At 42.8% G+C, this 25,012-nt stretch overlaps 1 protein-coding gene across 1 annotated transcript in view; it reads left to right on the top strand.

Moving 5' to 3' along the window:
- The window catches only part of LAPTM4B (lysosomal protein transmembrane 4 beta), a 61,797-nt gene that overhangs the window by 23,490 nt on the left and 13,295 nt on the right, over positions 1-25,012 (top strand). Inside the window, exons 3-6 of the mRNA XM_069005194.1 lie at positions 1,559-1,632; positions 2,239-2,361; positions 10,081-10,179; positions 16,871-16,966. Coding sequence (XP_068861295.1) covers positions 1,559-1,632; positions 2,239-2,361; positions 10,081-10,179; positions 16,871-16,966 — 392 coding nt within the window. The remainder of the gene's footprint in view (positions 1-1,558; positions 1,633-2,238; positions 2,362-10,080; positions 10,180-16,870; positions 16,967-25,012) is intronic.

Here is a 25,012-nt window from a genome sequence, read left to right on the forward strand (position 1 = left end):
GAAATCTGGACGAGTGCCATCTAGGGCAAGGTTTGTGTTCCCTCAGGCACAGGAGGATCAGGGACTGGGTCTTTTGTCTTCTGCATGGATGATCACACTGATAGGCTGGAAATAATGACGGACAAGACTCAGTGCCTGTCCTTCCTCTTCAGCCATGACCTGGGTGAGCCTGCACTGCTTCCTGGTGGTGGCAGGTGAGACCTGTTCACAGCTACCAGATTAGGATCTGTCAGAGACTTGGGCGAAGGCTCCAGGGCACCTATGCAGAACCTGACTGTGATGCATCCAGGGAGTTGAGGGCCAGTCCCATGCTGTGGGATGCTCCTTATCATGTGCTGGAGTTAGAAGTTGTGGCAACTCTGTGATCAAATGAAGTAATCTTTACACTTTGAATGCTTCCAAAGTTGGTAATGAACATCCTGAACACTGTCATGTGTTTGTGCATCTTGGGTCCTCCACGTGCCTCATCAAGGCAGGGAGTTTAAACACACCTGGTGACAGCAATGTGAACAGCAGGTACTTCACCAATACCAACAGAGGTGGCATGTCTGAAGCCATGTCCTGTATACCTCACATCCTCTATGCTCTTTGTGCACTGACTTAACCTCAGAAAAATAGGCACAATGTTCCATTGCACTTCCAAACTCACTGTAAGGTCAGGTTCAGAAATTCACTTCTGATCTCCTGACAGTGGTCTGTAATGATATCTAGGGAGGTGCATATGAAAAGACCAAACTTATGTAATTTTTTCCCCTCAGGATCTCCTTCCAACTGTTCATGGCTTAAGAACTTCTTAAATCTAATGAAAAGTTAATTGAAAGCTGATCAGCAGTAGAAGAAAAAGATAGGAGTCCTGTAATTACTCCAATCAAAACCTTAAAAATATTTTCCTTCCTTTACTGCTTTACCTTTCCTGACACTTACACATTTTCATTAATAAATATATCTCTGTAGTATTCTTGGTTGAAATGAAAATTTTCAAGATGTTATTTCTGTGGTAATTAATTTCTGGGCAAAGAGCAGCGATAGGGGATACACATCATGAAGTCACCCCAAGACAGATGCCTTTATCTGCCAGTTTTGCTCCTTTTCCAGTATAGAGATATATGAGCAATTGTATGCAGCAGCTGTTGGTGAAGAAACAATCTGTAGTGCAGAAAAGCAGACACATTCTGACTACAGATGTCAGCATCACCAGTAAAATCTTGTCAAAGTAAAGTCTTGTTAAAGCTGCTTCTGAGTTTTGAAAATCCTTAGAAAAATTAGACCATTCATCTCCACAGCCTTATGGAGGCTGTAGTGGTTTGCACAGTGTTAGTGTAAGCACAGTGTAATGCTGCAGGCTTGCACAGACAGAAGCACTGTCTTTGCTTCTTGTATTTAGGAGGCTCCCCGCAAAAGCCAGGGATTTCCTTCAGCAATGGCTGAACAATGCACCTGACCCCATCTCCACCCATCTCCCACCCTGCCATTTGAGATGCTCTGCGCAAGGGAGATGGCAAAATAACTGAACCAAGCTCTGAATTTATCTGCAATCATTGATGTGTCTCTTTTCCAGATATGTGCATTGCCACCGCAATTTCTCTCCTTATGATTCTGATCTGTGCAATGGCTACGTATGGCGCATATAAGGTAATTCATTGTATTCAGTGAAGACAGGAATAAAGTGAACTACACAACTCCGTAGAAACAAAATTAAGAAAACTGTTTTCTGACAATTGCTTCTTTACTTGTTTAGCTGAAACTGAGAGAGGGAAAAAAGAGAAATTGAAGAGGAAACAGAACTGATTGCTTAGATCAGTGGTACCCCAGGGCCCCTGCTGCAGGCAGCAGGACTGCCCCATTGTGTTGATTGTCTGCAGTTTCAAATATGAGTAAGCTCTGGGCAAATGGTGAATTCAGAGAACTGAATCTTGTACCTATCAAAATTTGGGGATTTTTTTCCCATTCACCTCCCAAGCCTGTGGTTTGTCCCAACATTAATCCTGTTAATTAGAAAGGACAAGTATCGTGTGGTTTCTAAATGTCCTAATGTAACAAGTTGTGGGAGTTGCACTGGACATATTTCTGCAGTTCCGTGGCCAAACTGCCTTGGCCAACCCTTTGGCTGAATGTCATATTTCTTTTAGCTGATTTATTACTGCATAATGTCAAATATTCCTTAGATTCCTGTAGAAAGACATATATGCCTCTATTTTAACTTACGGCTGATGGTTTTCTAATTTATTTCATTTTTAGCAACATGCAGCTTGGATCATCCCTTTCTTCTGTTACCAGATCTTTGACTTTGCTCTCAACACGTTGGTTGCCATCAGTGTACTCGTCTATCCCAGCACAATTCAGGACTACCTCCGTCAACTGGTAAATCACTTGATGTTCACAAGCCTTTGGGGGCTTTGGGGGAAAAAAACCTCTGTAAGGTGCAGTTTTTGTCCTGTATTTCTAGCTAGTGGTATCCTTCTCATGCAGTCCTTGAGAAGTTCTCTCAGTCCTTGCCAGTCTGAATTCAACATCCTTGCAAGGCTACATTACTAACTTACTACAGTATTTGTGAAAAGCTCTGAAGTTTTGCAATGACATGAAAGCTCTCAGCACCCTTCATTTAGAGTGAGACTCATATTGCAAGACATAGATGATAAATAATTGCTTTTACATTAAGAGTTACTGTGTTCATATCAGTGGCTTATTTTTGGTGCTATTTCAAGGATATTTTGTTGCTCCTTTTAATTTATTTGGTAGCTATAACACGTTTCATTAGGCAGGAGTTTGATTGATTGTAGGTTTGGTTTTGCTAGAAAATATTTTAGATTCTGTCCTAGGGGCATTTAGAGGCTCCCTTCTTGTTCTGCTTTGGCCAGACAGCTATGGCCAGTATTGCCTAAGTGTACACGATATGTACAACCCCCTACAGTAAAGACAAGAGCCCACCAGCCTCTGTCTCATCACAGGACCATGTCCCATGTCCAGCAGGGTTCACGTGGAGTCACAGAGCTCTGGAGAAGCCAGTGCTGCAAATGTCTCTGAAAATCTGCCTTGAGAACCTGAATACAGATTAGCTTGGCTGTGAACTTTGTTGTGTGGATGGAAAGCTGGCCGGTATAAATAACAGGTAATGAGAAACAGCAGGCAGATAAGTAGCTGCACAAATTTGCAGGAGGAGGCAATGTGTCATGCCAGTGAGAGCTGGGATGCATCAGGAGGCTGTTATCCTTCATCTTATTTAGCACCCACCTGCATTCACAGCTGATGGTGTGCTGGAAGAGAAGTAGAGTAATAAATCAAAAGGTTCTCAGAGATACGAGTGGAAAAGAGCAAATTACAGCCATGGTTCAGTGAGTGCTAAAGCTGGCACTGCTGCTGCTGGAGCCCTCCTGCCTGTCCTTTGCCTACAGACCCTTGCTGCTGCATCGGTGCCAGCCCTGCTCTTCTGGCAGCACAAGCATCTGTGTGGCTGCAGGAACTCCTCCCACTTCCCAGAGCATGAGTTGTCACCAGGTTTTTGTCAGTCTTGGTCACTGTGCAAGAACAAGACAGGGACAAAAGCAGGCTGGGAAATGTGCACTTAAAAGCTTCTTGCTCTTCTGCTGAAAATCTGGTGCTGCATTTGGAGCTGACTCACTAGAAGGGCAAAGAGCAGCTGTTCCTCTCGAAATGTGTGCTAAAACATCCCTGTATTTCCTTGCAGATAAAATAATAATAGGCCCTTCTGTAGCAGAAATAGAAGGAGCAGGCCTTGGAAGGGATCTGTGGTCTGTGCTGCTGCTCTGGAGTGTTAGAATCTTTGGTTGCACACATCCTTGTCTTGCTGTTGTAAATCATATTCTGGACTGGTAATGAAATGCCCCAGGACTTCAGGAGTGCTAAACTGTCAGTGCTCAAAAGGGCAAGGGGGATTTCCAGGATAATTATAGGCTGATTAGCCTGACATTGCTACCAAGCAGAGTAATAACAGAAGGGCTGGGGCTGAGAGGACCATCCATTGATAAAGGATTAAACCAGAGAAAAGTGATTAATGACTGCCAGCACAGTTTCATGGAAAATCAGTCCTGCAGGCAAACTCATTTTCCTTCACTGACAAGATTACTGACTTCATCAATAATGATGGACAGGGGCATAATGGACTTTCATGAGATGTTTGACTTCACAGCATGATGCTCAGAGCAATGATAAAGCACTAGATCAATACAGGATGTATCACATGGACTAGGAGAGGTTAGCTGGCAGACTGCAAAGGGTCGTAGTCAAGCCGACCATCTGCCAGTGAGTTTCTATTTTGGGTAGAGGAACGTCTTCCGGAATCAGCAGTAGATGTCATGCTCCTCCTAACTTCCATTAATAATGTTGGAATCCAAGAGGCACTTCACAAAAGCTAATTTCAGCCTTGGGAAAACTTCTCCAGGCTCATTTTCTAGAGGAATTGAGTCCTTTGGTGGGAGGCTGTGAGCAGGAGTATAATCTGGCTGTTCTGTGTCATCCTCTGAAGACCCTACCCTGCACTGCCCAGAGTGAGCACATCTCGCCATTTCCCAGTGTCAGTACCTGTGACTTTTCCCAGCAAATTCACTTCTAATAAAACCCATGGCTGACACTGAGCTAGACTGCCTGAGAACTTGAGTTCAGCCACTAATGTGTGCTACAGAGATAAATGCAAAGAAATGTAAAAGCCTGAACAATACAGATGAGCATACGGTTTGACAACTCTGCATGGGATGCAGTGACCCTGTAAGCAACCTAGGGATTTAAGAGCCAAAAGTAGAGTCCCTGGGTTGTTTTGCTGTTTGCAAAAATTGCTCTTGGGATTTGTGGACAGAAAAAAGAGCAATTAATAGTAATAGAGAGGAGACTTCCCTTCTCTGTTGGTAATGTGGGTTTTCTCCATTTATTTATGGAGTCTGGTTGTAAAAACAATGCTTAAGTCAGAGAACATGCAGAAAATTTCCTCAAAAATATATATATAAAAGCTGGATATATTGTAGTATGATGAGAGACAATCAGCTTTTCCTGCTTCATTTATGAGAAAGAAGACCAAGAGGTAGTGCCATCAGAGGTTTCACATGCAAAATAATGAGGTATTAGCAGGCTGTTTAAATTAGATGTGAGGCATAATGCTAATGAGCAGCTGGAAGCTAGTCCAAGTTAAATTCATTTAGAAACAAGGATTAGTGTGTATTTTGTCATTCGTATTGGAGATTAGTGATGGGGAAAAACTACCAAGGGCTGTGATGAATTTTGAACAGTTAATGTCACCTCTTTAACAAAGTTTGAAGCTGTTCTCCATCTGCTTTGAAGCTGATTACGCCTCCTGTGTCTTAGCCGTGGTCCCAAGTACAAATGGCTCAACTGGAACGCCATGTACCTTTACCTGGAAGGGCTACATCAGTTGGCTTAAGGTTGTTACATTTGGTTCAGAGTAAATACACTCTGAGCGGGAAAAAGCAAAGGGGAGATGTGAAGGACACATCCACTGTTATCAGATACTCAGACATGGGACAAGATGAAACTAAATGCAAGCAATTACACCATAAATGCAGTGCATTTGGGTGTGATCCCTCCTGATGGTTTGCAAATAAGCCTTGGAGTTGTCTTGCCCTCAATCCCTTTGCAGTGGTCTGCCAGGGTAGGCAGGAAACCAGGATTGTGCTTCTTCCTGGCATTCTTACAGTTTCTGTTCCTCTAAAACTGCTTTGCATTTGGGGAATGATATTTTAGGGGGCACAATTCCATAAGGTAAATGAAAAATACCAATTGTTCTTCAGATCCATTGCTGAATTGAATCTGGAAGAAACTGTGCCTTAGGTAACGGGATACATTTAGCAGTCTCATAACTTTCTGCTTGCTCCAAGGTGATGAAAACCCTGTGTCTTTAACCATTTCTACTTCCCTTCAGTAGTATCTGGGATCATTATATAGTTACTTTGGTGCACATCTGCCAGATTTCAGTCTGTCTGTCAGTGATGAGTTACAGCTACTGTGAACTTCTCCATGTATTTTTAGCAAGGTGGTGAGTACATATCAATAAGCTGGGCAGGGCCATAGCTGAAAATGTTGCAATTATGTTCACAAGGTGTTTGGTAACATCAGTCTATACTGGCTGCTTCTTTTCTAGGCACAGTGTCTTTGGAAACTTTCTGTTGCCTTTAGATACCCAGCTGCACACAGGTGTGCTACTTAATTGCTATAGATGGCAAGAGCATCTTAACATGAAGGGTCATGTAAAATAAGTAAATGTTACAAATTTTGCATTTGGTAACTTTGATGGTGATTATGTGATCAAAGTTTCTAAGAGTTACACTGGTTGTCTTGGTCATTATCATTGTCATTTAAAAAGCAAAAACTTTTGCATACAGCAAATCCAACATGTGTAAAATAAAAATCATTTTAGTTCTTGGTCTAAGCAGAGGTCTAAAGTAGTTTAACCTAAAGTACATTTCTTTCCTTTAACCCCACTAAATCTTTGATATATGGGCATTTTAAAGCTGTCAAATTAAACACTTCATCTTCTGGTATGTGAAATGGATTGAAGCAGAGGTGCAGAACAGGATGGTCTGCAACTTAGTTATGCAAACTTTTTTCTAATCAAAGTACAAGACTATGACAGTTCATCTAAACAAAATTCCAAAGTATATTAAGTAGCTTAACAGTGGGACTGCCTGCAATGCTGCTGCCTGACAGTTCAGGTGGCATCAGTCATGCTTTTAAATCCATGGAGAAACGCATAGAGAACATAAAAGAGATTAACCTAAAGAAATTTTTCCTATAAACTAAAGCTTAAAACCGAAATATCCTTTCTGACATTTTTAATTCCAAAGAAGTACCACTAACTTCATAGCAGAGCTTTGCAAATTCTACAGACACATTGCTGTTTTCTTTCAATTTTGTAAGATTTTGATACTTGGAGGATTGTAACTTGGAATGACAATCTGCCCCATATTTTAAAGGCGATTTTTTGTGGTCCAAGGGGAAGGAAGTTGTGAAAGGTTATGCAAGCAGGCTGAGGGAATGAGAAACGGCTTAAGCTTTGTCATTTTATTCTTCTTGTGCATTTGTACAATACCAATGCAGTAGAAATGTACTTTCCATGCATGTTTTAGAGACTTTTTAAGTGTCTAATAGGGCTTTGATATGAATAAGCAGTAATTTTTTTAAAATTAGAAGTGTGTCAGGTATATTATTATGTACACAGCCTTCTCCCTGTCTGTGATAAGGTTATAAATGACACTTTAATTATGACTTTAGCATGGCAGTGCAACACCATTACAACTACCTTTTGTTTGTATAGAAAATTTCATCATGTTCTGCTGCAAAATCACTCCTGTATTTCCAGCGATAGGCTTGATTTTTCCCACCCAGATGTATTTCAGTCTCAGCTTCATCAAACCTTGCACAACATTTGACACTGATCTTTTTCCAGAAGTTGCAGCACTGAGCCTGGTGCCTGGAACCTTCCCAGCAGCACGATTTTAGCTACTGGACTTCCCACAGGAGAGCAAACTCCCAGCACAGGAGCAGAATTTCTTGTCCCACCTCACGCATCCATATCAGTGTTTAAGTTCGTCACCATAGTCAGTGAAGGCCAATGGTTTGGTTCATCTAAACCACTCTTGTACCTGCTTTCTGTAGGAATTAATGAGATTTTGGGAACAGTTGCAGCCATGGGATGGGACCCCAAGGGTTGCCTGATGGCACCAGTTCCCTGTACGAGCTGAGACTGGAGCCAGTTGACATGCTTCCTACAATCTTTCCTGCTTCTTTGCCAAAAGCTGCAGGTTTTGTAAATTGGTTTTCCTACAGCACTGAAGGGGTTTGTAGTTGTGACTTAATATCAGACTTCTCTTAGGCTGGCCCAGCCCAGTTAGCAAAAAAAGACAAAAGGGTTTCTTCCATGCTGATCCAATGCTCCTGGGCTATCCATTACCCTGAAGGCTTTGTCTCCCATACAGAAAGCCTGGAAGCTCTGGAAGGGACTGACTTCAGTTTTCACACCCTGCACCAGGATCTCACAGGCAGCTCTGGCATCTGCACGGCATGGGTGTAGCACCCATTGCCTTGCTGGGGCTGCTTATACCCCTCATCTTTTCAGGACAGAGACTCAGAAAGCTGAGCCTGAAGAGGACAAACCACAGTATTTGTTCCTCATGCGCTCTCCTGGCTTTGCTGAATTATGTGCTGAAACACTGGGGCTGATATAAGGGAAGGCCAGGCACTGCTGAGCAGCACATCCTGCACCAGACTTGACCAGGGTTCATGGCTCCAGAAGATGTTCCTGCTTTTAAAGGTAGTGGGAACTTTCTTGGTCATTTTCCTCCCCCCCTCTTGCCCCCATGCAAATCCCATTTGAGCTGATGTCTAGAAACAGGCCATTAGGTTATGGCCAAGAACATAGCATCCAGTCTTTGACCAGTGACTGGGTCCCAAAAACCAGTGTGTAGCAGAACCAAGGTCTTAATAGGAATTTTATATTACATTCACAAACTATTTTGACTGTTTTTAATGGTAGATCAGTACTGAAAAAATCATTTGGGTACAGTTTTTACTGTAACTGTCCTTGACTGACCAGACTTTCTAACTTTCTAACTTATAGTCTCCCTCCTGCAAGCAGGAGGGCAGGTTGGGGCATTAATACTTAAATTTTATGCATATAAGGTTTTTGTTTAATTTTTTAGTGCATTGTTTCTTGGCATATAGTCTTGCTTTCTTGGTCTCTGGGTAACTGCATCCACTATATTTAGAATAACCTTTTGTGGGGGAAAAAAAAAAAGTAGTAACTTACTGAATTATAGCAAGCTAGTTCCCTACAAAAACTGTACCTCGACAAAGAAGATAACATGATAAAAACTTCAGCCATGGAATTCAGTAGAGGAACAGAAACATTGCTGTCAAGAAGCGGAAAATGTGCTTATGTAACATTTATCTGCAAATGGTTACAGCTGCTGTTGATGTTAACCACTCTGAACAGTTCATGGAAGCACTAAATAAAGAGCTGTTCTCAGTAGCAGCTGTCCAAAAAAGGATAATTTCCTGATGCACTGGGCTGAGTGCTGGAATAGGGGTTATTAAGGGGTTACTCTGGATTTACACCATCATTGCCAAGAATACAGTTATAGCTTGGTCTAGTTAATTGTCCTGACAAGGATGCAGAGCTGGCCTGGTTAAGTAATTAGACCTGTAAGGGAAAAGGGAGTTGTATGGAAGGAAGTCTTGCATTCAGATATAATGAGCTACTGTTGCAGTGGAGCTATCTTTTGTGGAGAGCAGCTCTGTCTATGAACAATGATTTATTCTAACTGAAACAGGAACTTGTGTCTTGCAGTATTTTAGAACTAGTTGGAACATTCATTTTAAAGGGTGTGGAGTTTTTAAGCAATAAAAAATACAGTATCATTTTTAGAGGCTGTTTTTCAGTCACTGATCCTAAAGTGTTTCACAACTGTAAATGACTAGAACCTGTGCTGAGCAGGAAGATTCATTTTGTCACCTCTATTTCATGTATGCAGTAACAGAAGGGCCTGGGGCACATTTCAACTTGAAATCGTGACACGGCTCCCAGAGAAGTAGTCCAAATTTAGCCTAAATAAGATGGAGCAGAATAGACTCAGTGTATTTTGAAATGTCATAAAATATTTAGGTGAAAGGATTATGCTGTCCAGTTTTTCCTGCTTTGACTTTCTGGAAAGAGCTGCTACTTCTCTTTGGCAACCAGTGCCAGTGTAATGGTAACTCAGTAAGTATAAGATTTGCTTGCCATTTCCCATGATGGAAGATTTCCTGCTGCAAGGTTCTCAGACTTCTGCTAGTTTTTGTCAGATACAAACCCAGTGTGCACCTAAGAAAAGAGAGCCCACACCACATCCAAGGCAAAAAGCAAATCCCTCAGCCCTCCAGGGAGCCTTTGGCAGCTGAGTCTTCACAATGCCTGTTGTAGCCACACTTACTGAAACTGGTTGTTGGTGGGGAGAGCTCCCGATTTAGTAGATCACAGAAAGATTTGTAAGCTGTTAATTATTGAATGCACTAGTTGAATGGCTCTTCAATGACTTGTGCAATTGACTCACAGTGTGTTGCTTATTTTTGCTTATACAGCCCAACAATTTTCCCTACAAGGAAGAGATTATGTCTGTGAACCCTACGTGTCTGGTTGTGATTATCCTCCTTTTCATAAGTATCATTTTGGCTTTTAAGGTAAGTGCATTATTGTGTATAAAGTCTTCTTCTGATCATGGGTGGAATGTCCCTTGCTGGGAGGTCTGTCTTTAGAAGAGGTCTGGGTAACTACACCCCCAGCAGCCTGATACCTATATGAAACAGGGTTATAGACATCATGAAAAAAAAAAGTGAAAAATCTCATAGACAAACACAAGAACATATAGGCCACAATGGGGAAGTGTGGTGCTTGTAGGAGGACCTCATGACTTATGAATCCTTTGAAGCAGAGGATCATCTAGTGGACAAGGGAGAGCCTGTTGATACAGACTCCTTGTTGATACAGACTCCTTGTTTTTTCAGAACATGTTTGGCAGTATCTCTCATCAAAAGCTTTAAAAAGCACCTTAAGATGTGTAGGGAGAAAAGAAAAGGGAATCTCACAGACTGTGGATAAAGAATAGGGAATAATAAGATAGATTATCAGTCTTTCCAACACTGCAACCCATGCATTTTGGTGCAGTCATAAGAGATCTGGGAAGGGGAAGGAAATCTAACAACATTTTTTTTCAGCGTTATTCAAAACAGGGAAAACAATTAGCCAAGAAGTCCTTGCAGGAGAATCTCATGGAACGGCAGAAAAACTCAGTGGTGAAAAATGCTAAGTAGTGGGCACAGAGGAAGCACGCTCTTGTTTCACAAACACTGTAGTGGACTCTGAAGGAAGCGTGACCACTTGTAAAAGGGGTCTTGTAGCTGTAACAGATAGACCTGTGAAAATATTAGCTTAGCTCATTTCTGGTCAAACAAGTAAATCAAATGCTAAGAATGTTAAGAAAGCAATAGAAAAGCCAAAAATATAAATTGTATCATTTCTTAGTCAGTTTTGATGCCCACTGTCTCTGGAAGCATAGCTTCCCTTCTAGTGCCCTGTCTCAGAAAGAATTTTGTAGAGCAGGTAAGTAAATCCAAGCAACCTCTCCTGGGAGGAACAACATAAAGAACTGTCAGACCAGGCAACAGAAAGACACAGGGAATGAGAATTTATTTGCTGTTATGAAAACCTAGTGGGTGAGAGGGCTGGAGGTGGCAGGTACCGGGCAAAGGGGAGATGTAGCAGGTAAAGAGGAGATGTAGCGTCACCCAGAGCAGCCAGAAGGGACTCATGTGAAACCACCACAATCAGGCTGATTGTCCAGTGAGTCCAGCCCTCACCTGCTGTGGGTCAGAAGTTCAAAAAGAGCTCAGAATAAGATCAGACAAATCAGTGTAGGAAAAACAACAACCTGTGGCTCCAACTAGCACCCTGAGCATTGGACCTCTTGTAAAGTATGCTGTTATGTTTGCCCTCTTCTTGCACCCTTCTGCAAGTTTCTCACAGCACAGGGCTGCTGTTTTTGTATTTCTTGTGTGGGACTTTATTTCTGATTAGTCTTGCTCTCTCTGCAGAGCAATTTTGCATTAGGTTCGAGAAGTCCCAAAGAGTCACAGTGACACCAAAGATGTTCCTTCCAGGCAACACATTTGACAGCATATACAGGGAATGTTACTGTGGCAAAAGAGGTAGATTAGGTTGTTGAAGCTACTTCAAAACTGGGGAAAGAAACCCAACAGATAGGGTGTATTAAGGTGCTCTTGGAAGCAGTGTTCACTTTTCTTCTGTGATTTGGCAATACAGTTTAGCCTTCTGGCCTTTTATGTTCACAACCGTACAGTTGATTTTATTTGCACTTCTAAGAAATATGTGTGAATTTAATCAATACATAGATTTTTCAGGTTCCACAAGGAATGTGTTCTAAAAAATTTCTCTGATGTAACCAACAGCTCATTTTTACCCCATGTGGGTCTGGTGTTTCCTTGAGTAAGTATGTCAAGGAAACTTCAAGCTTATTAAAAAAAAAGGCAACTATAATTGGAATGGCAGAAATGCTTACTACAGAGACAAGAAACCTAAGAAATTAATAGTGCGAAAGAGTAATTTTGTTTTAAAGTGGTAACTCGTGTTTTTTCCAAGAGTATATGTGGCTCATATAATGCTCATTCTAGCAATATGTTATCGTATAAATGAGTCACAAAAAATGTGACTCACACAGAAACACATGCTAAATTCCAGTTAGCATTTTCATTTGAATTTCTTATGTTTCCAGAAGAGCTGTTGTGCAGATTTACAGAATCTGCTCCATCAACTGAAAGCTGAACACACACAGATGCATCACATTTTATCTCTGATAGACTTAACAGATGGTACCACATTTATATACTGAAACTGGGAAGGTACTGTGTGTAAAAAAATACGCCTGAGCTTCCTCTCTCTCTGGAGTTCAACTAGAAACAGGGAGAGGAACCAAAACATTGTGACCTAGGAAAAGCTACAGTAGGAAAAGCTGCATTCAACTGGTGGGAAATACAAAACAGAATCACCTAATTCCTTAGAAATATTTGGTATTATGACTCTTTTTTTTTTTGGTGAAGCTACATGGATAGGAAAGCACTACTGAGAAGAAAGCAATATTATGCAGTATTAGATGTTGGGTTTGTGTTTTGCAGTCATGGGTTTGTGAAAAGGGAAGGGAGACAAGAGAGGGTGATAAGAAAGCAAGCCAGCTAACCACACACAAACACTTGTCTTTTTAGTCCTTATGATTTACTTGGATCTGAAGCACCTAATGGGAATTTCAGGTGGTTTCACATCAAACACTTTTCAGAGTAGACCAAAATGTCTTATTCCATTCACTGTTCTTGTCTAGAAACTGAACTGGAGTTGCATACCATGAAACATGGATGTTTCCTATCTGGCTGAGGAAGGGCATCCAGCAGCATAAATGTGTTCATATACATGTACCCAGGACTTCACATGGCATGTAGCCAACACAGTGGCTTTTGAATCGTGTCCTCTGCAGCTGGTTTGGAGAAGAGGGCCTTGGTTTTCTCCAGCCAACCCCAGCTGCTGAGACAGAACAGTTGAGGCTTCACCCTCCCCATCATGGGCAGGCCCAAATGAGCTCAGATGAGCACAAACACAACCAGATTAATTGTTTTCCCCAGGCTGTCCCAAGCACTCTGCAGCTCTTCCCTGGCCTTTTTCTTTCTGAAAAGTAGGTAGGAAGAGGTAGCTGCCAGTGGGGCAGCCAAAAGGTTCAGTGAGACAGGCTGGTCTTCAGCAAACTGAGTATTAGCACTGTTCTCCATAATATGCCTGTAAGCTGCACATACAAGGTGTTGAGCCTGGAGATGAGACCACTCTGCACATCCTGGTGTCCTCAGCAGATAGGAAAGGGTAATGTGGAATGAAGTTATGTGCTCGCCCTGAGGGATTTGGTATCTCAGCCCAAGGGGATGCATCCTGGCAGGGGGGAGCCCTGACCTGCAACACATCCCCCCGTGTCTGCTACCTTCCTGCAGAGCTGATGGAGCAGCAGTTGGGACCATGAACACAGCCCCAACAGTCAAGCTCTGATCCCCACTCCCAGGAATGGCCAACACATAGCCATGAGGTTGCCACCTGTTCCACAAAAGCCTTGGACAAGTCCCAGCACTGATGATGACAGGATACTTAGGAGAGAAGCATCTCTAAAGCAGAGGCCAGTTGTTTTAAATTGCATACCTCAGTGTGTGTGACTGTGAGCCAACAGGTGATGTCCTGGCCACTGTAAGGTGCCATATAAAGTGCTGCAGACCAGTGGTTTGGTTTGATATTATGAATTCTTTCCAGTCACAACATTTATTTCAGTTCTAAGCAGTTGTTCTTGTACAGCCTTTTTATACTCACAAGGTTCACATTCTAGTGTGCTGAGAAGAAGGATTTAATTGCAGATTTTATCAGCACAGCAACCCATTGTTTCTGTAACACCAACATGGCAAATATATGTGGTCAACTGGTCTGCTATTATCATGCCTCTGAAATCTTCATATAAATTTCAGTTAGTATAGAAATCTTTATGTCATTTTCACCAGTTACTGAAGCCCATCCCAGCTCTGTAAATAAAAAATTCAAAGCAGCTGGGGAGTCAAATGGGATTCAGTGCAGGCAGCTACTAACCCTAGGGGGCTCTGTTGGGTCTGTGGTGCTCACCCTGCACTTGCTGCCAGCCAGCAAGGGATCGCACACAGGGCTTCTGTGACCCAGATCAGCACAGACTTTCCCTTGCTGTGTTACAAGAAGCAGCTCAATACAAGAACGTCTTAATTTCCACGAAGATGCTGTCAGTCATCTGGTCAGGCACGCCTGATGAGCACAGGTCTGCAGTTCATTACTGTTGTTATGCAGCTTAACAACTGTCTCTGCAGCTGCAACAGCGAGAGGCAAGGTGACAAGGTTTTGTGGGTTTCAGATCCTTAGGGTCTCAAGTAATTTCCCACCATCCAAAGGGGAAGACTGAAAGCTGGTTAGAAGCGGGCACAGTGCCTGTTTCTACATTCAGCCTTCTTACACACCTGTCCATTCTCATGGTGGTTGCTTGGGGCTGCCTCCCCCAAAAGGTGTCTGTCACCAGTCTGTGCTGTGGTATGCAGGAGATCCAGTAAGGGTGGATTAGGCTGAGGGAGTTCAGGCCTTTTATGCAGGGCCAATTTCAAGTGTGAACATTAGTCTCCTGAGATAAAAATCAATATATTTATATACTGTGTGTCCAGCCACACATTTTAAGGCAGTGTTTGAAACCTCAGCCAGGTCTTTCAGGAAAGAAAACTGGTAACTGAATCAGGAACCCCATTTAATGGTGCAGCAGTATTGGTAGAAAATAACTACTGGGAACAAGCTTAAATAAAGTTATAGGTTGAGGAAAACAAGTTTCTGTGACTCATGTTTTGCAGGCCAGCAGCACGTGTCCAAAGCAGTTGGACAAGGATGTGCTCCGAGTTGCTGCCACTGACCCTATGTGGATCAGTGTCTCAGGGCCAATTCCTTGGTGTGTGCTGGCTGATGACCTCCTTAATTCAAGGAACAGACCTCACCCACTGAGAAACAGCCCGTGCATGCAGAAGCAGGGCTGATTAGAGCTAGGGTTCAGAGCTGGAGATCTGATAGGGGCTCATTGTGGGGTTAAGTGTGTTTTATTTACTACATGGAATAGGAGCATTCAAAAATAAATCTCCCACTAGCTTCTCCCAGATAGGATTATATTATCCAAAACTGGGCTTCCCTCACTTTGGATTTTGACAGGAGTATAGAAATAGTTTTGAAAATAGGTAGGCTTAATATAAAAGATTTCTTATAAAGACAGGCTGTGTCCCCACAGAAGTGTACTATATTCACTCTCTGTTCTTCATTGGCTCTTATGCCTTTTGCAGGCCATAGTATCTGAGCAGTGAAAGCTGCTGAACTACTTATTACCACTTAAAATTAACAATGACATTTTACTTAATTCTGGAAAAGATGCAGTTCTCCACGTATGCGCCTTTACTTGTTTCAGTAGCCTGGGGCAGGTTTGTACAGCCCACAGCTTGGTCTGTAGAGCCTGTCTAATCTTCCCTTGGGACTTAGCTCACTCCAGAAGCCTTTTGCTTTCTCCATTTGATGGTCAAAAGTATTGTCAAAGTCTGCAACGCCTCCAAGTCAATCCAGGGTCTGTAAGGTGCTGTGAAAAAAGAGGAGGCAAATTTACCCGATTTTAGCCAGGTCAGCCCTGATGGAAAAAAAACTTCCTGATCTGGAAGTGAGCCATCAGTGAGTCACGTGGAATCCTGAAAAACACAGCTCATGTCTGTCAGCTCTGGAGACAGAGGAAGCACAAGGCAGCTGAAAGGGATAAGAGGCTTTTGGAAGGCCATCAGTGCAAGTGAGTCACAAAAGTATGACTCACTCAGTGAGACACACATGCAAATTCAGTGCTGGCAGTTTAATCTGCATGTGTTAGGTTTGGGGAAGAATTGCTGTGCAGACCTACTAAGTAAAAATATAAGTTGGGCACTATCAAAACACAAAGTTCTCCTCATCACCGTCATGTGTGATTACATGGGAGTCTTGGTTTGAAAGAAAACAAAAGGAAAAACCCTAACCTCCAACAATGGGAAGCAGAAAGCTCCAGAGAGAGCTGCTTTAGTCCTGCCAGCTGTTACCAAAATCCTGCAGATCTGACTCCAGCTCCTCCACATCTTCCTGCCTCTTATCTTCCTTCCAGTCACTTTGCTCATCTTTGCTGCCCAAACTGGAATCTCTCCTGCTTGTGAAGGAGATGGTGGCTTGTGAGCATTTTGCCCAACCAGTTAAAAAAGTGGAGACAACTAGTTGACAGGTGGCAGCACTATCCAAGCTCCAAGAACAAAAGCAGTGAACTTTATAAACTTGCAGTAGGTTTATTGCAAGGTTTTTACACTGGGGGGGGGGGTGGGGGGGAAGTATTTTAAACAATATTTAAAAGGTCAGAAATAACTTCAGATCTCAATAAAAACTTTGGCAATTTTCTCTAGTCAGGCAAGAAGAGCAAGACCATTCCAGTCATATGGAATACACTGTTTTAATAAGCCCTCTTTATATATTGAAAGCCACGGTAAGGTCTCCCCAGAACCTTCTCTTCTCAATTCTAAAGAATCCCAAATCTGTCAGTGTGAGGAACAGTGTTGGATTACTCACAGAGCCCCAAGACATTCTCATAGTCACTGCAACCAGGGAAGTGACTGTCCTGTGCTTCTGTCATGCTGATATTCATATTTATAAAGAATGGAAATGCTCTAACAGAAAAAGTCCATGGTTTATTTTCTGCACAGAATAATAAATCACTTTTCTTTGCAGGGTTACTTGATAAGCTGTGTGTGGAACTGTTACCGGTACATTAATGGCAGAAACAACTCGGACGTGTTGGTGTACATTACCACCAACGACACCGCGGTAAGGATGTTAGATGGCAAACATTTGTGTAATATTATGCATTTAAAGGCTTGATTTTATATTTCTGACTCTTTAGTTAACCACCTTAATTCCTCTGACAGCCCTCATCTGGTGGTGTTTGGACTTGAAACTCAAGGGACTGGTGTGCAATGGTTGCAAATAACATCTATTGCTAAAATGCTGGGTTTAGGCATATAATCTGTTAAAGAATCTGTGTTAATCATAAACAACAGTTGATGTCACGGCCCCAGGAATGACCCCCAGTTCTGAGCTCTCCAGCTGTGTGATGATGTGGACAGTGGAGGGACTGATTAGGACTCAAGGATGCCATGGTCTACACCTGCTATGAAATTTGGATTTATCTATAGAAACTGTGATTTAGGACCCTGAACATGGGGTGTAGTGCTTTACAAACTCAGAGAGGAGCTAAAAGGCAACAAAAGTTCAGTGATTTGTTTCCCAGTGCATGATTGGGTTTGTATGGTAAGGAGACCAAATGAAACAAAGATCAACATGAAAGCAATTAATAAGCAAATTTTAACCTCAAAGAATGGAAGGCATAAGTTCACTTTATAGTAGTTTAGTGCTTACATGCACATGTGCAGGACATGATCGCTAAGCATGATGTCTTGCTTTTTGCAAAAGGCACTTGTCCTGGTTTGAAAGACAGGTGTCTGCTAAGGAAGGCAGGAGCCCCCCTTGGAATGGCAGATGCAACCCCCCTTCCCTCCGAGTTATTATCATTTTGAAATCAAGGGGCTTTCAGGCAAAGATATGGGAAACAGGAGTAACAGTTCTTTACTATTATATATCTATATGTGTATAACCAGTCAAACAAACAACAACAACTATGGCAGTAACAGCGAACAGAACCACAAACCCAGTCCCGGCCTTCTCGGCTGTCGGGCCCTTTCCCCTCGGGTGCAGTTCCGCTCGCAGCCGGCAGGGGCGCTGGCGGCTCCCGGTGAGCAGGGCAGGTGCGATGGTTCCCCCGCGGCTGCAGGGGGCGCTCCGGAGCGAGCTCGGGGAGCACGCAGCACCGGTGCCCTGGGATCCCGGGAAGGGATGGGACAAAGGCTTCACAAACCCCTGGGCAGCCGATCCCGGTGTCCGGCCGGACCCTTGGGAACAGCTGGCTGGAACAGCAGGGACGAACACAAATCCCGGGTGGCAGACGAGATGTATCCACACGGGGAACCCCCCGGGGGTCTGGGCAGGCAGGGTGAGCACGGCTACAACGCAGCGAAGGCTCGAAGCAGCAGCGGGGCAGGGCGGCTGCAGCCTGGCTCCCAGCGGGGTAGGGAAGGCGGGCTTTGGGATGCTCGGGCTTCTCCAGCAGAAGGAAAAGCAGCCAAAGAAAGCAGCCTCCCTCTCTGTCTAAACGCTGGAGACAGATTGCCCCGGAGACAGATTGCCCGCACACCCAGGTGAAACAAAAGAGTAGCCAGATGCACCCCACCCCCATAGCCGCCTCTTTTGTTTTGTTAAATACCCAGTCATTTGTCCCCCTAGCAACACGTATGGAGAAAAATTCCTTTAACAGAAAAAAAACCCAGGAGAGCTCCTAAAACCCCAACAGCACTGAAGGAATACAGGAAGAAAGGGTTTCTGGAAAAGAGCCAGTTCTGTTTGCAGTGGTATTGCCATGGAGCCGCTCAGTTCTGCCCAAGCTACGCACTGAGGGCACTGTGCCAGATCAGCCCCTGGGGCACCCCACTGGCTTATGTAACAAGAGTCTTTACACCATTTACATAACAGAAGGAGAGCAGCATGAACTTGGTCCTTTGGATCTTCTGAGTAAAATCCCGGTATTGCCTTCCTCAGGTTTTCCTAATTGTGGGTGGTCTCCACACACTGAGGTATTAGACTGTCAACTGTAATCCCTTGGAATGAATGATTCCCGTGCTGCAAGGGCTTAGAAAACCATCACTACTTTTACATGAAAGATGTAACTCCCTCATAGTTATTTGTCTTCTATACCTGAAGCTTTAAGAAAAACATTAGAAGTTTTACAGACCATGATCACAGCTGGCAACCAGGACATTTAAGTATAAAAGCATGGATTTATTGAAAGCTAAGAAGTATTACTATTTTCTTTACTGGAATCTATTTTGAGTATAACCAGGAGTTTTATGTGAAATAATTTTGATAGCTCTTTTCTTCAGCCTGCAGGTAGTTGTAACTCAGCTTCAAACATTGTTAACTCTACAACCCACAGAGCTTGCAGGCTCTGTAGTGGGAGGGTGTCAGCTGGAGTATCTGGGAAACTGAACTTACTTTTTAAAAGTTACATTAAAACCACCTGCCTCACTGCTGCCTTCATAAACAGAAGACTGTTTTTTAGAGATGCTTGGCTACCAAATCTCTTCTCAGTACTTTTGTATTTAGTAATTACCAAATGTTTCTGTGAGAAAAGGAAGCCCTTTTATCCCATTCACAGATGACATTGGTAGACTGAGCCTTTAATTTAACTTTGCTTATCTTGATCTTACGAGACATCTAAAGCAGAAGCAGGTTTTGAGAAAGGTTGAGCATTCCTAGCTTGGGCTCTGACCATTGGACTCTTCTTCCTTCCCCAGTATTTATACTTCTTTGATTTTAAAAAGGTGAGAATTTGGTCTTGTCAGGTATGATGCATCTTTCTAAGGAAGTTCAATAAGGTGACATTAAATGAGAGAGAGCTGTTTGGGAATTTATCAGCTAACCAAAAAAATTCACTCAAAGATTCCTGTTTGTGAATACAGAAGGGCTCAGGAGCTGCTGGGGAAGGTTTTCTCAGGCCCAGACAGAAAGGCAAGAGGAGAATCATTACCAGACTGGGTTTTGCATTACTTATTTGAGGTGGAGGCAAGCTTCATTCAAACCCATGTCTGACTACTCCTTTCTAGTCAGGATGAGCACCTTCAGCCTTAGGTGACATAGTCCATGTCCTGCAACAATCCATCTCTTTCACATTCTTCCCTGACAAGCTGCATGAGCACCCACCAGCACAGTGCACTCAGTGATGTGATGGAGGAGCTGATGCGCTCCTGAGCAGCCTCTTTCTTTCTTCTGCACTTTGCTGAGCTTCAGAAGGACCGACAGTATGTGGGGTTAAATCCCCATCATTCTCCACTGTCAGTCAGAAGATAGTTCTTCCCTTCCTTCACCCCCTGAAATCACAGACTTAAGAAGATTATATTTTTTGTATGTCTACATTGTGAAACATAAACAAAACCCCCTCTCCACCTGACTATAAAAAAAGTAGACTCAACACTGCTGGTTAAAAATGGTTTCAAAATGAAACATGGAAGAATAGGGCTTTGAAAGTTAAATACCAAGGACCTCTGAAAGTTTAGAACTCTTGAGAAAACCTTACAAAATTTTGAAATGCTGTGACAGGTCACTACAGTCAGTTGAATTGTATAGTATTCTCCCGACATTCAAGTGTACTTTTGTATTAAAATTAAGGGTTTTCATTTTTATGAATGCTGGTAAACTTCTTTCAGCAGGGCTTCTTCATACCTATATGCCTTTAAATCATAAGTTACAAGTTTCTTAAAAAAGATGAGTCAGTCTCTGCCCTCTTCTTTGAAATAAATGTGTCATTTTTAGAATCAAACCTGCTACCTGAATTCCAACAGAGCTGCAGGTCATACCTGCAGAGTATGTTCTCATCTTCAGGGGTGGTTTTTGATATATACTTGTCATCAGCATTAGCTAAAAGAATCTGTACAAATGGAAGTAAAAATCTAAGCTTAAATATGAGAGTGGGTGTAATTACTACAGTTTAGAGTAAAACTTCTAAATATTGTGGAATCATAGAATCACAGAATGGTTTGGGTTGGAAGGGACCTTCAAGATCATTTAGTTCCAACCCCCCTGCCATGGGCAGGGACACCTTTCACTAGACCAGGCTGCGCAAAGCCTCATCCTTGAACATTTCCAGGAATGGGCCGTCCACAGCTTCTCTGGGCAACCTGTTCCAGTGTTTCACCACCCTCACAGTAAAGAATTTCTTCCTAATACCTAATTTACACCTACTCTCAGTTTAAAGCCATTCCCCCATGTCTTATCACTACATGCTCTTGTGAAAAGTCCCACTCCAGCTTTATGTAGACCCCCTTTAGATACTGGAAGGTGCTATAAGGTCTCCCTGGAGCCTTCTTTTCTCCATTTTTGTGGTCCTCCTCTGGACTGGCTCCAACAGGTCCATGTCGTACTTATGATGAGGCCTCCGGAGTTGAAATAAGCTTTCTTGTTTATAGAAGGGTTTTGTCTTAAAATCCATCATTCCCTGTGGTGTGAATTGCTTCATGCTACCCATTTGCTCTGTTGCTCCCAGCACAGAAATTTCTAGTTAGTTCCCCTGGTCAAACTGGTTCTTATAAATAATGCTCATAGATCTGATCTGTAACTAACCTGTTATCAGCTACCAGATAATCTGATTTTTGTCACTCAGTGTAAGTGGTTTAAGCCATCCTTTTTGCATGTGTGCCATCTGGAACAAACATGCCTCCTCCCACTGCAGGCTATGAATGGGATATTCCTGCTGCCCTTTAGGTGAGACATCCTCCTTCTGTGACCTTTGATCAAAGTTTGACACCATGTGAATGTGCCTGGCTTGGCTCCATCAACAGACTCTGTTACGATGTGGGGGGACCAGCTGATGCTGGGCAGGGGAATGGCCTGGACCCCAAGAGGGGGGAAGATGTGACACTCTTATGCTCCCGAGGACCTGAGAATCCAGCTATGTACATTCACAGCAGAGTCTCTTGGGAATATGGATCTCCCTTCTCTGAGTGTTTTTCCAATACTTCTCTCCCCTCAGTTTCTGGACATGTCTGTAGGAGGTTTTAGCATGGCAGTAAGGTGGCTCTCCTGCAACAATCTGAGGATTGCTTTTTCCGCTTTCTCAATCCATAGTAACCTGAGGATTGTTTTTTTCAGTTTCCCAATCTGGGATTGTTTTTTGCTGCCAGCTTCTCAAACGCACCATGGATGAAGGTTAATTTTCCACACAAATTTAAACTGTCACAGCAGTACCATGGAAATTTCATCCAATTTGGAAACATTGTCAGTGTACAGGTGCAAAAGATAACCCAAAGTTAGACATTTCTTCTCTGGAGCAGTAGCAGCTCTATTATGCTCTTGGACAGCCAGGGGATTTCAGTCTATTTTTACTCTCACTGAAGCCAATCAATGGAAGTTTCATCTCCGGTCATGCTGCCAGTGGGGATAAAATGTAAAGCCGTAAATCTCTCTTCAAAGTGGGATTTAGATCTTTATGTGCTTTATAAAATGGCTTCAATAGACTTTATCTTACATACACTTATCCACAATGGTTAATAAGTTACTTTTTTTTTTAAATGCGGATATCTTCCCTCTGTGGACACGACTTCAAATAAGTAACCTGTAATTAATTGGTCAACACTTTTGTTTGCTTTCCTTTTCCCAAAGCAATAGGGGACCTATTTGAGAAGTGCAGAGTTAGATCTTTCTTTTCTGCTGGATGATTTCTCTGAGCAGAGGAAGAATATTATTTGGTAAAGTTGGAAGAGCCATTCTTTGTATTATTGTGTTATTAATTTGGTGATTAATTTGGCTATGGGCAGAAGGAAGGACCCTTAAACTCATGCCAGTTAAACAGACTGAAGCAGGAGATGGATCCCAGAGACAGATAAACCATAGACAAGAGCTCTTATTTCTGATAGGTGCTTTGGAACCTGTGGTTTCCAACTGGCATGCCTGATTCAGGATGGTACATGTCAGAGTAGAAGACAGCTTAGAGAAAAATTCTGCTTTAAAGATATTTTCCATAAAAATCCTTCAAACTTGTGAATGTCCACCAGGTAGCTGGTCTTGTGTGGCAGTTTGTGTGCATAACATTGTTACTGGGCCACTAGATCACAAACATCTTTTTGCAGTGAATAGTAACCAGGGAAATACTTTAAAATGAGCTGACATCCCAAATGAATATCCCTGCTGTGACTCACTCTCTGAGTCCTCTCAGGGCCTCCCAACAGAGTCCAGGCAGAGGACCCCTGACCTTCCTTATTGGAAACTGTCTGATAAAACCTGCAAGAGGAAAAGCAGGTGAAACAGGACACAGAGGGAGGAAGAACAATCAGGGGCAAGAAATAAAGATTAAGTAGAACTACTCATAGCAGTAAGTAAAGGGGATGGTTCATTAGTAACCACATGCAATAGTCTACATGAGACCTAGAACTGTGTTTTAAATGCTGGAGCTGTTTTTCTTCAGAATTGCACATTGTAAGCATAACAATACAAGTAATTTCTTTACTGAGGGAATCTTCAAAGGGCTCGAGATCCACATGGATGCCACCATTCACATCTTGGTACTATGCATGTGCCACATGTGCAGTTCTTCCTCTTTTGTTTGATTCTGAGTTGCAGAAAAGTATCATGATGGTCTGCATCTGCCAACAAACAAATTCAGATGCTCCAGCATTTCATATTCTACTTGCAGTGAAGTCCCATGCCTTGTCAGTTGGCCTTTAATCTTAGTGAAGAGATTGTTCCTTCTTATTTCCTGGGGTTTTTTTGACTTTACATCTTATCATCTATACTCAGCTCTTTCTTCCACTTTTTCCCTGTTTATGGAAGATTTTTTAAATTAAAATCCAGCATCCCCTGTGGTCTGAATTACTTCATGTGGCCTGTTTACTCTATTGCTTAGTGCTATTGGCTAATCACACTTCTTGTTATGGGTCTCACCTAGTATTAGGTAGCTGCTGTCAGAAGCCAGCTGTACTGTTTGGAACAGGCTATTAACAGTGTCAATTTGGGGCAAATACCCTCTTAAGTTTAAAAATAAGATTTCCAAAGCATTTTCATTTGTCATGACAGTCGTTAAATTTACCTGTGAGCTAAATTACAAGATCAAAATATACATGTTTATCTATTTTCCTCAGTAGATTGTGAATCTATATTTGTTTGCCGTTCACATACTGGATTTTTTTTAATACGTGACAATTTGTGAGAGATTTACAATGAAATTGACAAATCTGTTCTCAATGTTCATAATTAGATTAAAAAGTAGACATTAAATGGGGATGTGTAATTTAAATCTTCCAAATCTTTTTGGATTCACTAATTGGGCGTGTTGCAATGTAGGAAAAAAACAGTGTTTATAAATTTGCCGTTTCTTTCTTTAGTCGTTTTTATCCTAATGGGATTGATTCACTACCATCTGACAGCTGCTGCTTTTTGGCCTTCAAAACACAAGTCAAAGTCTTCAGTATAATTCCAAGGATAAGTATCAGTGCAGCAAAAGTCAATGACAACTTAAATCCATGTTGCCAAGGATATATGGGTGTTAAGCTGAGCTGTGTGTGAATTTTCCAGGTCAGGCTCAAGTCACAGTTACGCTGTGCAACAACGGACGGGGGAGGTGAGAATCCACTTGGGCAGGTGTTGCTCAAACAGGGAATTGCAGCAGGGTGTGAGAGGCAGAGTCCCAGCAGTAATGAGCCATATACTCAGGCTTTATAGCCGTAGAGTTGGCCTGCACAGGAGCCCTGCCCTGCTGCAGAGCTGCTCCCCCAGGGGTGGTCCTGCTGCAGCTCCAACACTACCTCATCTGGTGTCACCTCATCACATCCCCTTGCACAGCACAGCACAGCACAGCACAGCACAGCACAGCACAGCACAGCACAACCCTGGCCTTTTCCAAGCGGAGGAGGAACTCCTCACACATCCCAGTCCCTCCCACCCCAAGCCTCTCTGACAAAGCTTTCCCAACCCTGCAAACCATGCAGATGCTGAAGAACCATCAGCTGGGTGGGTGGGAGCAGTGACAGCTGGTGGCTCAGCAGGTGGCTGTGTTCTCTCTGAGATCTCCTGGAGGCCATGCTCAGCTCCCTACCAGCAAGGAGCACCCAGCTGCCCATGTTTGGCAGTGGTCAAGAGGTCTGTCTTTCTGTGGTTATTAGTGGTTTCAGTTAACTTATGGACTTCAGTCTCATTTCATTTCACTTTAGTGGCTCCCTTAGAGCAATTGCGCTCTTCCCAAGCATCCCTCAGGACTCTCTATGGACACAGGAC

Source organism: Aphelocoma coerulescens, chromosome 2 (assembly GCF_041296385.1).
Source record: "Aphelocoma coerulescens isolate FSJ_1873_10779 chromosome 2, UR_Acoe_1.0, whole genome shotgun sequence".
Classification (NCBI taxonomy): domain Eukaryota; kingdom Metazoa; phylum Chordata; class Aves; order Passeriformes; family Corvidae; genus Aphelocoma; species Aphelocoma coerulescens.